The following is a 13,502-nucleotide window of genomic DNA, read 5'->3' as shown; positions in this document are numbered from 1 at the left end:
TTCTGGATGACGTTTTTTCTTGTCAACATACTAGTTAGGTAATAGAGTTTCAGAAACACATCATGAAAGAGGTACAGTATAGTACCAATCTTTGCTTTTTATATATTACCTTAAATTTATTTAAACTGTAATCAATGAGCATGTCATTGGTGGTGAATTAGTTCCTGGGAGTTTCAGGGTCCTGCAGATGGAACAGCTCTCACAATGGAGACTTTTTTTATGAAACCATCAAAGCTGTTGAAAGACAATGCAGTTTCCTCCCTCTCTGAGAACAGAGTTTGACAGTAACATCTCAGAACAGATGTTTTGACGATCTCCAAATGTTTTTATTTGGTGGCACAAAGCCTCTGTTATTCATGAAATGGTCTGTTAAAAAATTAGTTCCTCCGTGTGGGGGTTGTGGGAATATGTGTTATGTAAATTGATTTCACATTTTGGCAGGGAACTGACTCTTAACTCTTTAGATTGTCTGCAAGGTCTAACTCGGACAAGTTCCAACTTCAAGCTACAGCATACACTGTAGAAGAGTATTTTAAGTTGACTCATCTGAAAGTGTCATAATCTTTTGTAAAAGAATAGAATAGAAGCTAAGTAAAAGTTCATAGGAATTTGGTCTCGTAAAGTACAGTGAGAGAATGTGGGCATTCATGTTTGCCAGTTATTTGCATTATTCTCCTAATACAATCCACTTCTGCAGCTTACACATCTCGATTTTAGACTCCTATTTAAAGGAAAAACAGCCATTCTAAGAGGAACATGGGTCAGCTTACGACGTTGTTTCAAGTACCTTACAGGAGACCTCCGTCTAACTGTTGGGGAGTGTTGGAATGTAAGGACTGATCGTTTCACTTATAATGTCTTGTGTTCTTGCCACTACCCCAGTCTGTACTTTCCATTTCTTCCAGCAGGACCGAGGTCAGCAAACTGTGGGCTGAGGGCCAAATCTGACCTGCTGCCTGTTTTTGTAAATAAAATTTGATTGGAACACAGCTGCTCTAATTTGTTTACGTATTGTCGATGGCGGCTTTCAAGATCCATCGCCAGAGTTGAATAGTTGCTACAGAGACCGTTTAGCCCATGAAGACTAAAATATTTACAGAACAAGTCTTCCAACCCCTGCAATAGGAAGTTGCATATGTATTGTGACCCAGTGTTTAAAACATTGCATTAAGACATTTGATATATTTAGATTTTAAAGGTATTTGTGGGGGTGTAAGAAATGTAAAGTAATGATTTGGTTTTAGATAATTAAACATATGACAGAAAAATGTTTAAAATAATAATATATGTACACAAAGAAACATAAACTAAAATTTTCCAGGACAATCTGAAGAAACTGTGGAAAACACGAGAGAGAAGTTAACTGTATTGGATATTCAATAAACAGTTAAAAGAATGAATGAAAGGAATCTATTTTTCTGATGTACAATATGTTCAAATGTTACAACTTGTAACATTTGGTCGTATTTAGCTGTTAACTTTATTTTTATTCTTTATTTGTATACTTGGATCTGTGTATGTTACTCGTTCTCAGAATAGCTCCTTCTAAGTGCTCCCATATGTAAGTGATTCTGAAGTCTTCCTGGTCAATGACAAACATAGGTGAGGCTAGAAGTTTAGAATTTATACAGCTTAATATTGATGCCACAGCCATACCAAATATGATTATTCATTTGGTCCATAAGCCAAAATATATTTGAGGCTAACAGTATAAGAGCACAAATACAGTAGAAAATAACTAAAGAATGTGTAAAAAACAAGCCCCCAAATTGGGAGAGAAGAAAAAAGGTGTTAAAGGGATGAGGTAGTTCTATCAAGAAACCCAGGCTCTATTACATGAAGCAAAATATCAGCGTCCTGACAAGCAGGGCAAGAAAAAGCAAGTATAAGCATTCTAAAGCTCTTTCATGAGAAGAAACATCCTATTTTGCCAGAAGATACATTTTTTTCCCTAAAAGGACTCCATCCCGTGATCGTTATTTAAGGACTTGAATGGTACCTGCAATCACACTTTTAAGGGAACACAGATTCTAGACCTGCACTGTCTAATACAGCAACCACTAGCTATGTGTGGCTATTGAGCGCCTGCAGTGTGGCTAGTGTGAGCTGAGGTGTGCCACAAGTGTGAAACATACACAGGAATTAAAAGGCTTAATGTGGAAAAAAAGAATGTAAAATATCTCATTAATGATTCTTATATTGAATTTAGATGGTTTAAATAAACATTTATTTAAATAAAACATTATTTAAATAAACATTTGTTTAAATAAAACATTATTAAAATTAATTTTCACCTCATTCCTTTTTTAATATGGCCACTAGAAAATATATAATTATATATGTGGCTTGCATTGTATTTCTCTTAGGCAGCACTATTCTGTGGGGTAATGTCTCATTTGATACAGAAGTGTCAGGGTGCAGTGACACATCCTTGGCCTCTGAATGCATTTCTGAAGGGACAGAATGGAATTTAGGCATGTGGCTTTCAGCTAATCTCTTAGCTCAGAGATTGAACATCTGCAGACCACTTATTGAGTGTATGGCATACATACAGATCCCCCTGTCTTAGGAAAATTTCTCTAAAACATTGATCACAAATTTAAAATAAATTAAACTATTTCATAATCATAGAAAGATGACATCATTTGCAAGTTTTCATGAACTGTATCTGGCTTAACAATAGCTTGAATTGTGTTCAGGTTCCAAATCTACAGTTTCTCTTTTCTTACTCTTCTAACAAATTAGAAAATATAAATCACGATTAGAGATAATTGGAAATGTTGGCAAATATCTGCTGTCTCTGTCAGATGGTTCTGGATATTCCAACCAAATAGACCTATAAATGTGAGCTCTCGCTGATGACTCCTTTTATCCCCTTGTACATCACATCCCAATTCTGAAAGATTATCTGCTTCATCCTGGAAGATAATTTTAGCTGCTTATCTGATCTATTCTTTGGTTGGATTTGTCCTGAAAAGTATTTCTTGAAGTATTCAGATGATAATTTTTAAGTGGATCAATAATGCACTATTCCTTTCTTTCTCTGATGAGTAAAAACATTCATCTAATCATCAGAAACAAACCTTGTATATAGAAATGTAGTTCACCTTTTATTTATAACCTTGAAACCCTGCAGTTAGTAATGCATCGCTTCATTGTTTACCAGTCCCAGAACTAAAGTAATTTTCTGTCTTTGATTCAGTAAACATTTACTAAGTACCTATTGCACATGAGGCATGGTGGTTCCTGAGTTTAGACATGCTGAATTTGGTGCTAATGGGATTTGCAAGTATAAATATCCAATAGACTTTTAGATATATTTCTCTAGAAGTTAAGAGAAATTTAGACTTTATCAAATGTATTTATTATACATTTATACAGTTATTTGCCCAAGAAAAATTCAAATGTCTAACTTCACGGATCTTCAAAGAAATGCAAATTAATACAGGAAAGAGATGCTTTTTAATACCCATTGAATGATCTAATTTAAAAAATACTCAGTGCTGGCAAGATTGTGGTCCAACTAGGATGCACATAGGCTACTGGTAGAAATACAAATTGGTAGAAATACAAATTGGTTTACATATTTTGGAAAGCAATATAGCCATGCATGTCAAACACAAAGAATTGTGTGATTCCCTTTGATTTAATAATCCCACTCTAGAAAGTTTATCCCAAAAACGTGAGCCAAAAAGAGGAAAGAACTTCTCTGTGCATCTCGAGAAGAGGAAAGGGAGCTGAGAGTTTCTAAATGATTGCTTGTGCTCAGTACTTTAAATTCATCGTCTCAGTTAATCCTCCCAGCAGCCTTTTGAAGTGTCCCCACTTTACAGGCAAGGAGACAAGGCTCAGACGGATTAGTAATTTGCCGGTATCAGAAAACTTGCAAGGGGCAGAGTTTGAACTTAAATTAGGCATCTGCCTAACTCAGACCAATTGTGTAAGAATAGAAAAATAGTTAAATCCGTTATGAAATGCTATGCAAACATTGCAAGTGTGGTCATGTGGGAACATGTAGGAAGGAACAGAGCATCAAACTATAGATTCACTATAATTATTAAGAATTTATACCTGGACTAAGTAGAATAAAGACATGAGAAGTTTTAATTTGTTATGGTGGCAGAATTTGTTTAAGTAGTATTGAAATTGCCATGGTCTTTTTGATTTTTTAAAAATTCTTTGTTTTTTGTGAAAAGGATATAATCTAACATATTTTGAACGTGTTTTTTTTTTTTTTTTTTGGTGAGGAAGATCAGCTCTGTGCTAACATCTGCCAATCCCCCTCTTTTTTTGCTGAGGAAGATTGGCTCTGGGCTAACATCTATGCCATCTTCCTCTACTTTATATGGGACGCCGCCACAGCATGGCTTGCCAAGTGGTGCGTCGGTGCGTGCCCGGGATCCGAACCCGGCAAACCCCGGGCCACCGCAGCGGAGCTCGAGCACTCAACCACTGGCGCCACCGGGCCGGCCCCAAGACCGTATTTTCGAATGTGTTATTTATACTCCTATGCACTTCTAAAACGTATATGAGCTGTTATATCATGTCTAGGTGCATTTTTTGTCTTTATCACCTACCCCTTAACTCCTGAAAACTCTTGCATCAAAGACCTCACCAGCAAAATCCCTATATTCTTAAACTCTTCTCTGAAATTACTTTTTATCTTGTTAACGGAAACCTGGATATGCCCTGAAAACGCTACTCCCCTGAGGCCCTCTCGGATGGCCGCTCTGTATTTTGTGCCCCAAAGTTGAGGAGATTAAGTAGTCTCTATGCTCTTCCTTGCTACCTTGACCCTTCCACTTCACTCCTCCCTAAAAACTCTCAGCTTTAAATCTCTTGTTATCAGACTGTATCACCTGCTACCCCATTGTTGTTACAGTGGGGTAACAAGCCTAGGATTCCTCCCTCATTTCTCCATCATTCTCACTCCTGGCTCACTGCCATTCTCGCCAGCAATGCTCTCTCTTCATTCTTGGGGATTTCAATACGTACATATACAATCCTCCTAATACCCCTGCCCTCTCAGTTCCTTTAGCGTCTGGCCACCTCAGCCTTTACCGCCCGTTGTTGCCCCCTAGAGGGTGTCATCATCATTAACTGCATCCCTCCATTATCTCAATTGCATTTATGCCACTCTCTGACCACACTCCTCTGCCTGGCTCTTGAGCTCACTCCCTCCAGGGTTGAGAAATCAACTCCATCCGAGCCTTCTATCCATTGATCTCTACTTTTTCCATCCTCTTCTCTCCCTCCCAAGATGTTGAGTCCACCTCAAGTTCCATGGACAGTTGTCATATTCATTCCCTTGCATGCATCCTGACTCCTCTGCCCCTCTTTCACGTCTCATACCCACTGGGCAATTCCACAACTCTGGCTGAGTCCAAATCTCTGCCCACTTTGTGCCTGCACCTGTGCGTCAGACATTGGCTGGAGAGAAACACAACTGTACTGTTTGGTTTCCCTTTTAATTCATGACCATGAGCCTCAAGTGGGAACTAACGGCTGCCCAGCAGTCATCTTATGTCATTCACTCTCACTGGGCTTTTTACAGTCTTCTCATCTTTTCTTAACTCTCCAACACCTCCTCTCTCAACCTTGTTCTCAACTGATGCCTTTCTTCTGACTTTTGCTGGAAAAATTGAAACAATAAAAGGGAGTTTCCACCAGCTCCCACTGAACTCATCACAGATGAACTCCTCACAGATGAACTGCTGTTGAAGGCCAGCTCCTCCACTCCGAGGTCCCCCCTGCCTGCTCAACGATATTCCTCTCATCATCTGTTGGTCATTCCATCAGCATCCAAATATGCTGGTACTTCTCCCATCATATTAAGGAAAACAAAAACATTCCCAGATCCCATTCCACCCTTCACCTGCCACTCCATCTCTTTGTTCCCCTTTGTAGCAGAACTCCCCAAAACACCATCTGGTATCCATTCTTGTTATTCCCAGCGCTGCTGTCTCATTCTCTCTTAAATCCAGTTCGGTCAGGCTTTTGGCACAGTGTCACTGTGTCACTGCCCGTATCAAAGTCTCCAATTAAATACAAGCTGCTAAATCCAACAGTTCTCAGTCCTCGATTCACAGTCTCGTCAGCAGCATTTGACATCACTGTCACTCCTTCTCCTTGAAGCACTCGAATCACCAGACTTCTAGAATGCGCCCCTTCTGGATTTTTCTCTTACTCCTCTGGCCAGTCCTTCTCAGTCTCCCAGGACTCAAACCTTCGACCTCTTCTCAGTCTACACTTAAGCCCGAGGTCATCATCATTAAAGTGTCATGGCTTTAAATATCATCTGTGTGCTGACGACTCCCAGATTTATGATTTCCGGTCAGACCTTTCTCCTGACCTCCACACTTATATGGCCATCTGAGAGGTTTGGAGATATCTCTATTTGCATGTCTAATAGACATTTCAGACTCAACCATGATAACCAGACTGAACTCCTGATTCGACCCCTTCCCCCCCAAACCTGCCCATCTCGGTTAATGGCAGCTCTTGTTTTTCCATCTGCTCAGGCCTGACTCCTAACACCTTCTCACCTCTTCCAAACCGCTGCCATCTCATACCTGGGTTATTGCAGGACCCTCTAACTGGTGTCTGTCCCTCTGCACCTTGCACCTTTATAGTCTGTTCTCAACACAGCAGCTAGAGGGATCCTTCTGTAACATTGGTTAGACCACCTCTTCTCCACTCACACCCCCAGTGGCTCCCCATCCCATTCAGGTGGAAAGCTACAGTTCTTCAAAGCTGTACACAATCTGACCACCTGTTATTTCTCTGCCTTTCTTTCTCTTCCTCTTAACATTTTACTCGTCCCACTCCAGCCACACTGGCAGCATGCCAGGCAGGCACCCTCCCATACACCTGAGGGTCTTTGCATAGGCTGTTGCCTACGTTTAGAATTCTAACAACTCAACTCCCAGGTACCAAACACGTCACTCCCTCCCCTATGTCAAAGGTCACCTCCTCAGCCATACCCACTCTGGCCACCCTGCACTCTCCGTCCCCTCACCCTGCCCTGTTTTTAATAACACTTCTCACCTTCTAACATAAACCCGACTCATTTATTGTGTTACCATCTGTCTCCCGCTACAGTGTAAGCTTCAGGAGGACACAGATTTTTTATCTGGTCTATTTATTGATTTATCTCCAGCATCTAGAATAATGCCTCCACCTAAGAGATGCTAAAAAAAAATTATGTTCAGAGTATGAATGAAAGTTTCCTGTTTCTGCCTGATGCCTCATGGATACATGCTGAGAAATCCGCCTCATAATAGCTTTTAATTCCTTTTCAAGTTTCTCAAGTGCTATATTGTAAACATCATTCAGAAAATGACTACTAAGAAACACTATATCATTGATTTGATTATATATAGTCTTTTATTCTAAACTGACAACTCCTTTAGAATGTAGCAGTGGTATAAATATTGAAAATGTATAAACAACATAATAGATCCTTGACATTTTTAGGAATATGTTCAAAGTTCTTCAAAAACTCCCCAAATTATGGATACCGTAATAGTATATTCTACTCTCGTGCATTTCATAGACAGCAGTAAGGAGAGAAGGAAGCCACATGTTGCTCCAGATACCCAGCGGCTCATTCATCGGAAGGAGGCTCATCAACCCCACCCCGGCCCGCCCCTAGCCCAGCCTCTCTCTCTGTGCTCAGGCTGCACTCTTGTGCCACAGGGACATCACAAATTATAGCAGCTCGTGAGCCCTCAGCATCGCCCACGTACTGTTGAAACCAAGGATATCTGTGAAAGCCAAGGGTCCACTATATTAGTTTATTCTCTTTGCAAATTTTTAAAATACTAATTTTAAAAAATTAGTTGCCTTGGGGCCGGCCCGGTGGCGCAAGCGGTTAAGTGCGCGCGCTCCGCTGCGGCGGCCCAGGGTTCGCTGGTTCGGATCCCGGGCGCGCACCGACGCACTGCTTGGTAAGCCATGCTGTGGCGGCGTCCCATATAAAGTGGAGGAAGATGGGCACTGATGTTAGCCCAGGGCCGTCTTCCTCAGCAAAAAAAAAAAAAGAGGAGGATTGGCGGATGTTAGCTCAGGGCTGATCTCCTCACAAAAAAAAAAAAAAAAAAATTAGTTGCCCAGGCCACTCAGCCTTGGTTTTAGAATGTAATATGTGTGGGCGTTATTACAACTAAACGACCAGGTGACTTACTGTTAAAGACAAAATGAGCAACCATTTATAACAGTAAGTTTTCACTTTGAGATCAAATTACAAGCAAGCATCCCTTCAGTTTCATTTTGGTCCTCTACAAATAAACCCTAAATGTAAGCAAAAAAGAAAAAGAAAAAAAAAACACGTTTGTTTTCATTTTTAAGTGATTTTTAAATATATATTCTAGTTTAAGGAAACCTTCTGCCGTGGTAACTTTTTTTAAAATGGTAATGATCGGAAGCCTTTGACACAGAGTGGCAGTGAGGAAGGGGGATGCTGTCGCCACGGTGACAGCTGTCCAGCGTAAACATCTCACATCTCTTCCGTTTATCATGTATTTTAGGGCAATTCAAGCTGCTGGAACAAGACCGAGATATAAAGGAGCCAGTGCAATATTTCAACAGCGTGGAGGAGGTGGCTAAAGCATTTCCCGAACGCGTGTACGTCATGGAGGAAATAACATTCAACGTGAAGGTAGCTCTGGAAGAACCAAATATTTATCCTCACTAAAATAAGTTAACTTTCAGGGCGCTGTGTGCACAGTAAGTGCCCATCTGTGCCTCAGAGGAGAGTTCCTTCTTCCTAATGGGTCAGTAATGTCAGTGGCCAAAACTGGTCTTTTAAGAACTGCATGTGCTGTGGCTGACCTGACTCCCCGGCAGGTTAGTTTACTTATTTAGCATTATCTGTTGCTAGCATAACTGTTAAGGCAGCTCAAAAGATGTTTTTTTTTTTTTTTAATTTGGCCTTTATTCCCTAATAGGTAACAGTTGTTTGGCCAGATCTTCTGTGAGGCTGGATGCTCCTCTTATAGGAGCAAGCAAAAGGCATACAATGAATCCAATACGAAACACTTATTTAAAGAAAGAGTGACTTCCAGAGCAGGCCCTGAAAGGATTTTCTGCTTCACCTCATGTCAGCAGAAAGTCCAACTAAGTCATGTTCTCTGAACATTTCAAGATTTAGGGGGCAAGATGCCTGTTTCTTAGAAATCCACTCTATGTGAAAAACAGACTATGTGGTATCTTAGCCCAAGAATGCAACAGTGTCTTGGTGGGTGAGTCACTCCACCCACACGCCTCAAGAAAGGGGAGAAGGCCCACGACAGCCTCCTGATTAGATCAGTGGTTCTGCCCATTTGATTGGCTAAGCTAAGTCATTCTTCCAGTTCTAAAATACAGCTGCTATAATCTACATTCTTTGGTTTTGTTATTAAAATGGGTGAGATTTTGTGTTTTATAAAATTCTTTCTTAACCAAATTATGCTTATATTCAAAAATATGTATAATTGTAACTCCTCTGTGGTCCAGTCTATGAGTCTTCAAGACAACTTGTATTCATTTACGTTGAAGGTTTGTGAGAACATATTCTTTTTTTTTTTTTCATGAGGAAGACTGGCCTTAAGCTAACATCTATTGCCAATCCTCCTCTTTTTGCTGAGGAAAATTAGCCCTGAGCTAACATCTGTGCCCATCTTCCTCTATTTTATGTGGGACGCCTGCGACCACATGGCTTGACAAGCAGTGTGTCGGTCCTCGCACGGGATCCGACCCTGCGCACCCCGGGCTGCTGAAGCAGAGCACAAGAACTTAACCACTACGCTGCTGGGCTGGCCCCAGAGAACATGTTCATTTTTGAACTCAGCAAGATTCATTCACCAGAAACTCTTTTCTGAAAACATTTTATTTACTGATAAATGATGAGAAATCAAGCATAAAAATTTTTTTATGATTTTTAAGATTTCCTCAAGTATTAAAATGTAACATTCAGTCTTTTGTGGCATATTGTTCATGTAAAAGATGCCTCTAGCAGCTATTTTTGTGAATTTGTATTAAATCATCAATAATTGAAAGAATAAGTCTGAAACAATACATTTTGATAGTTTTTTTAAACAGAATATCATGATTGACTATTGATTAAAATGTATATACTAGAGATATCATTTAAAAGTTAAGCACAACAATGTGAAGATACTTAACACTGCTGACCTGTACACTTAAAACTGGTTAAGATGGCAAATTTTATGTGTATTTTACCACAGTTTTTTTAAAAAAAAAGAGTTCAAAAGTACAGATAAGTCTATGGAGTACAAGCTTATAGCAGCCATAGAGCTGACTGGATTTGAGTTGAGTTCCTGTACCATGCCTACATAAATATTTAATATCTCTAGTCTATTTTGTCGTTAGTGCTGTCAAGTAGATTCTGACTCCTGGTGCCCCTGTGTACAGCAGAGCGGAACCCTGCCCAGTCTTTTTGTGCCATCCTCTCACCTTGTGGCACTATATCAGACAGTGCTCTGCTGCTATTCACAGGGTTTTCATGGCCAATTTTTTCCGAAGTGGGTGCCAGGTCCTTCTTCCTAGTCTGTCTAGTCTGGAAGCTCCGCTGAAACCTGTCCACCATGGGTAACCCTGCTAGTATTTGAAATACTGGTGGCATAGCTTTCAGCATCACAGCAACATGCAGCCACCACAGTATGACAGCCAATGGATGGGTAATGTAGTTCCCTGACTAGCAAGGAACCTGGACCTTGGTGGTGAGAGCCCCAAATCTTAACCACTAGACCACCAGGGCTGGCTCTAGTGTATTACCTATAAAATTTTAAGATGCCATCACATTCAGCTTGCACTAATCATTAAGATACCGTTCAATTCTATTCAAAGAAGTATTGATAAAGGAACCTCAGAAAATTTGCATAAAGAAGTACACAAAAGTCTGTGTGCTTAGTGAGTAAACATGCAAGTAAATAAATAAACTGAGGAGATTTATGGAAAAGATGTCTGGAAACTACCTGGACCCAAAAAACAATGTTGAAAGTCATGGTTTTCTTTAAAAATTGATGATAGTGTGCATATACTTAAATGCAGTGCTTACTGTGAGAGCTAAATGGTGTAAAGAAATGGTATGCTTGGTTATTAGTTCCCCTGGAGAGAGAGAAAAAAGTGAAAAACAATACAACTTGTTCATAAATATAGCTATTATAAATGTTATTAAATACTATATAATATTAAATATACTATAAATATGGCTATTATCCAGGAGGCAATTTTTTAAAAGATAGCAGAATTTAAGCCTCCTTGAAAAACTTCATCCTCTAATCTCCACTTCAGATACAGCATAAATTAGACCAAGACAGTAAACATTTGATGACTCGCAGTTAAGAATTGGCAGCTAACTGGAATTATGATAGTCAAAAGGCATAATTATAATTTGAAACAAAGAAATATAGGTCTGTGTATATATTCACATATATATTTACAAGTTCAAATTGAGATGAAGCATGATAAGAGCATCTGTTAAGTGTTTAATTCTTCAAGCAGCAGATATATTTTGAGCACCTCCTCTATGTCCTGCAGGCTTCTGGGCACTGGGGGTAAATAGTGATATGCAAATCTCTACCTGCTTGGAGATTACAGTCTATTGCAGAAAAATAAACAAGTACAGATACTACTTCTAAATCAAGATAATGAGGAGACAGTTGATACACAGGTCTGGAGCTTGGGACATGGTCTGGGCTCGGGGTGTATATTGGGGTTCATTAGCTCCTAGATGGCATTTGAAGCCACAGGAGTAGTTGAGTTTACCTATATCAGTGGTTTTCAAGTAGGGTTTTTTTTCCCCTCGGGGGACATTTGACAATGTCTGGGCACAATTTTGATTGCCACAGTTTGGTGGACAGGCAGTTGCTACTGGCATCTAGTGGGAAGAGGACAGGGATGCTGCTAAACATCCTGCAATGCACAGGACAGCCCCCACATCAAAGAATGATGTGGCCCAAAATGTCAATAGTGCTGAGGCTGAGAAACCCTAACCTAGAGTCTGGATAAAGAAGAGAAGAGATCTTTCTTGGAACATGGAGCATTGGAGTCTAGAAGAGGAGATTGAAAGGAATAGCAGTGAGATAGAGAGACAGCCAGAGCATGCGGTGTCCCAGAAGCCAAATGACAAAAGCGTTTCAAAGAGGAATGGCCAACTGTGTCAAATGCTAGTTAGTGATTGAATTAGATGAGGACTGGGAACTAACCATTAGACTTAGGAAAATGGCGGCCTGTGGTAGCCTTGACAGGAAGGAAATAATAATCAGCTGAAAGACCAGGAAAGTAAGTTTACTAGGGAAGTACAGAAGGGTGGTCCCAGAGCTTTGTCAAGGTAAATTTCCAGGGAGATTACTCAACACCAACCTTTTTTTCTTCCAGCCATCTTCAGCCACCTGGATACAGGTACAGAGCAGACAGAGTTGGGTTTAATCAGAGTTGGGGTTCTACCAGATGAGCGTGACAGAGATAAGCAAAGGTCTGGATGAAGTATGCCCTAGAGTGACAGGTAGTGATGAACCACAGACTCCTCACTGAGTAAGGAAGTGTGAATACAAGAAGTGTAACCCCGTTGAGAACTGGAGACCCTGGTGGAGTTAAGGAACTTCTAAAGTGGTTATGTTGAAGAAAGTGAGGTGCAAAATAGGAGTGGTGGTAGAGTATGAAATGCTTGAAATTGAACTTTAGGCATTAATAAAGGAAATGACAGGAGTAGCTGTTTTTTCAAATCTAAGTCAGTCCATTTGAATGGGCAACTGAGGTGACAGGAACAGAAAATGGGAGATGAGAATGTCAAGAAAATGAAAGAATACATGGCAGGTAACCTCTGCCTCTGATTATTTGTGTACATTTCCCCCGATCACTCCAAAGCTGATGGCATGCCATATTTTTAGAACAGCAGTCACCGCCTCTTTCACATTTTGTTTCTTTATCTGTACAGTTTTTGGTTTCCATGGTGAGAATTTTGTTTTTGTTTTCCTACATATTTGTTCTTAACTGTAATAGGCATTTTCTTAATTACCACTTTCAATTTTTTCATCAACCACATCTCTATTCTCATGTTTACTTCCAAAGTCAGAAGATGTCCTATTTCTGAGTTGGCCATCCCAACTAGAGGCTCATTCTTCTACCTTTAATAAGAAAAATAGCCACACCAACCATTTTCAGGCTACATCTCTCTTTGAACAAGCAGCCGTGATCTAAAGAGCACATTGGACTGTGTAGGGTAGCTCAGGTTCTGAATTCAGAGCTGAGTTCAGACCCCAGCTCCAAGCTTTGACTGTGACCATGGGCAGGTCACATGACCCCTTGAGCCCAGATGGCTTCACCTGTAAAATGCGGGTGATACTACCCACCACATAGATTTGTCATGAGAATTAAATGAAGTAATGCGCCCCAGTGCTTTGCAAGTGTCTAAGTATAGGGGTAGGCAAACTATGGCCTTGGGGCAAGCCACCTGTTTTTGCAAATAAAGTTTTATTGGAACACAGCCACCCACATAT

The 13,502-nt window shown here is 40.3% G+C and overlaps 1 protein-coding gene across 3 annotated transcripts in view; it reads left to right on the top strand.

Annotated features, from left to right (window-relative positions):
• GAREM1 (GRB2 associated regulator of MAPK1 subtype 1) overlaps window positions 1–13,502 on the top strand; it is a 191,958-nt gene that overhangs the window by 143,874 nt on the left and 34,582 nt on the right. For all 3 annotated transcript variants that reach the window (XM_058556957.1, XM_058556956.1, XM_058556955.1), the window contains one exon: window positions 8,529–8,659. In XM_058556957.1, coding sequence (XP_058412940.1) covers window positions 8,529–8,659 — 131 coding nt within the window. The remainder of the gene's footprint in view (window positions 1–8,528; window positions 8,660–13,502) is intronic.

This window comes from Diceros bicornis, chromosome 16, assembly GCF_020826845.1.
Source record: "Diceros bicornis minor isolate mBicDic1 chromosome 16, mDicBic1.mat.cur, whole genome shotgun sequence".
NCBI lineage: Eukaryota > Metazoa > Chordata > Mammalia > Perissodactyla > Rhinocerotidae > Diceros > Diceros bicornis.
This window is presented reverse-complemented; position numbering and strand designations above follow the sequence as displayed.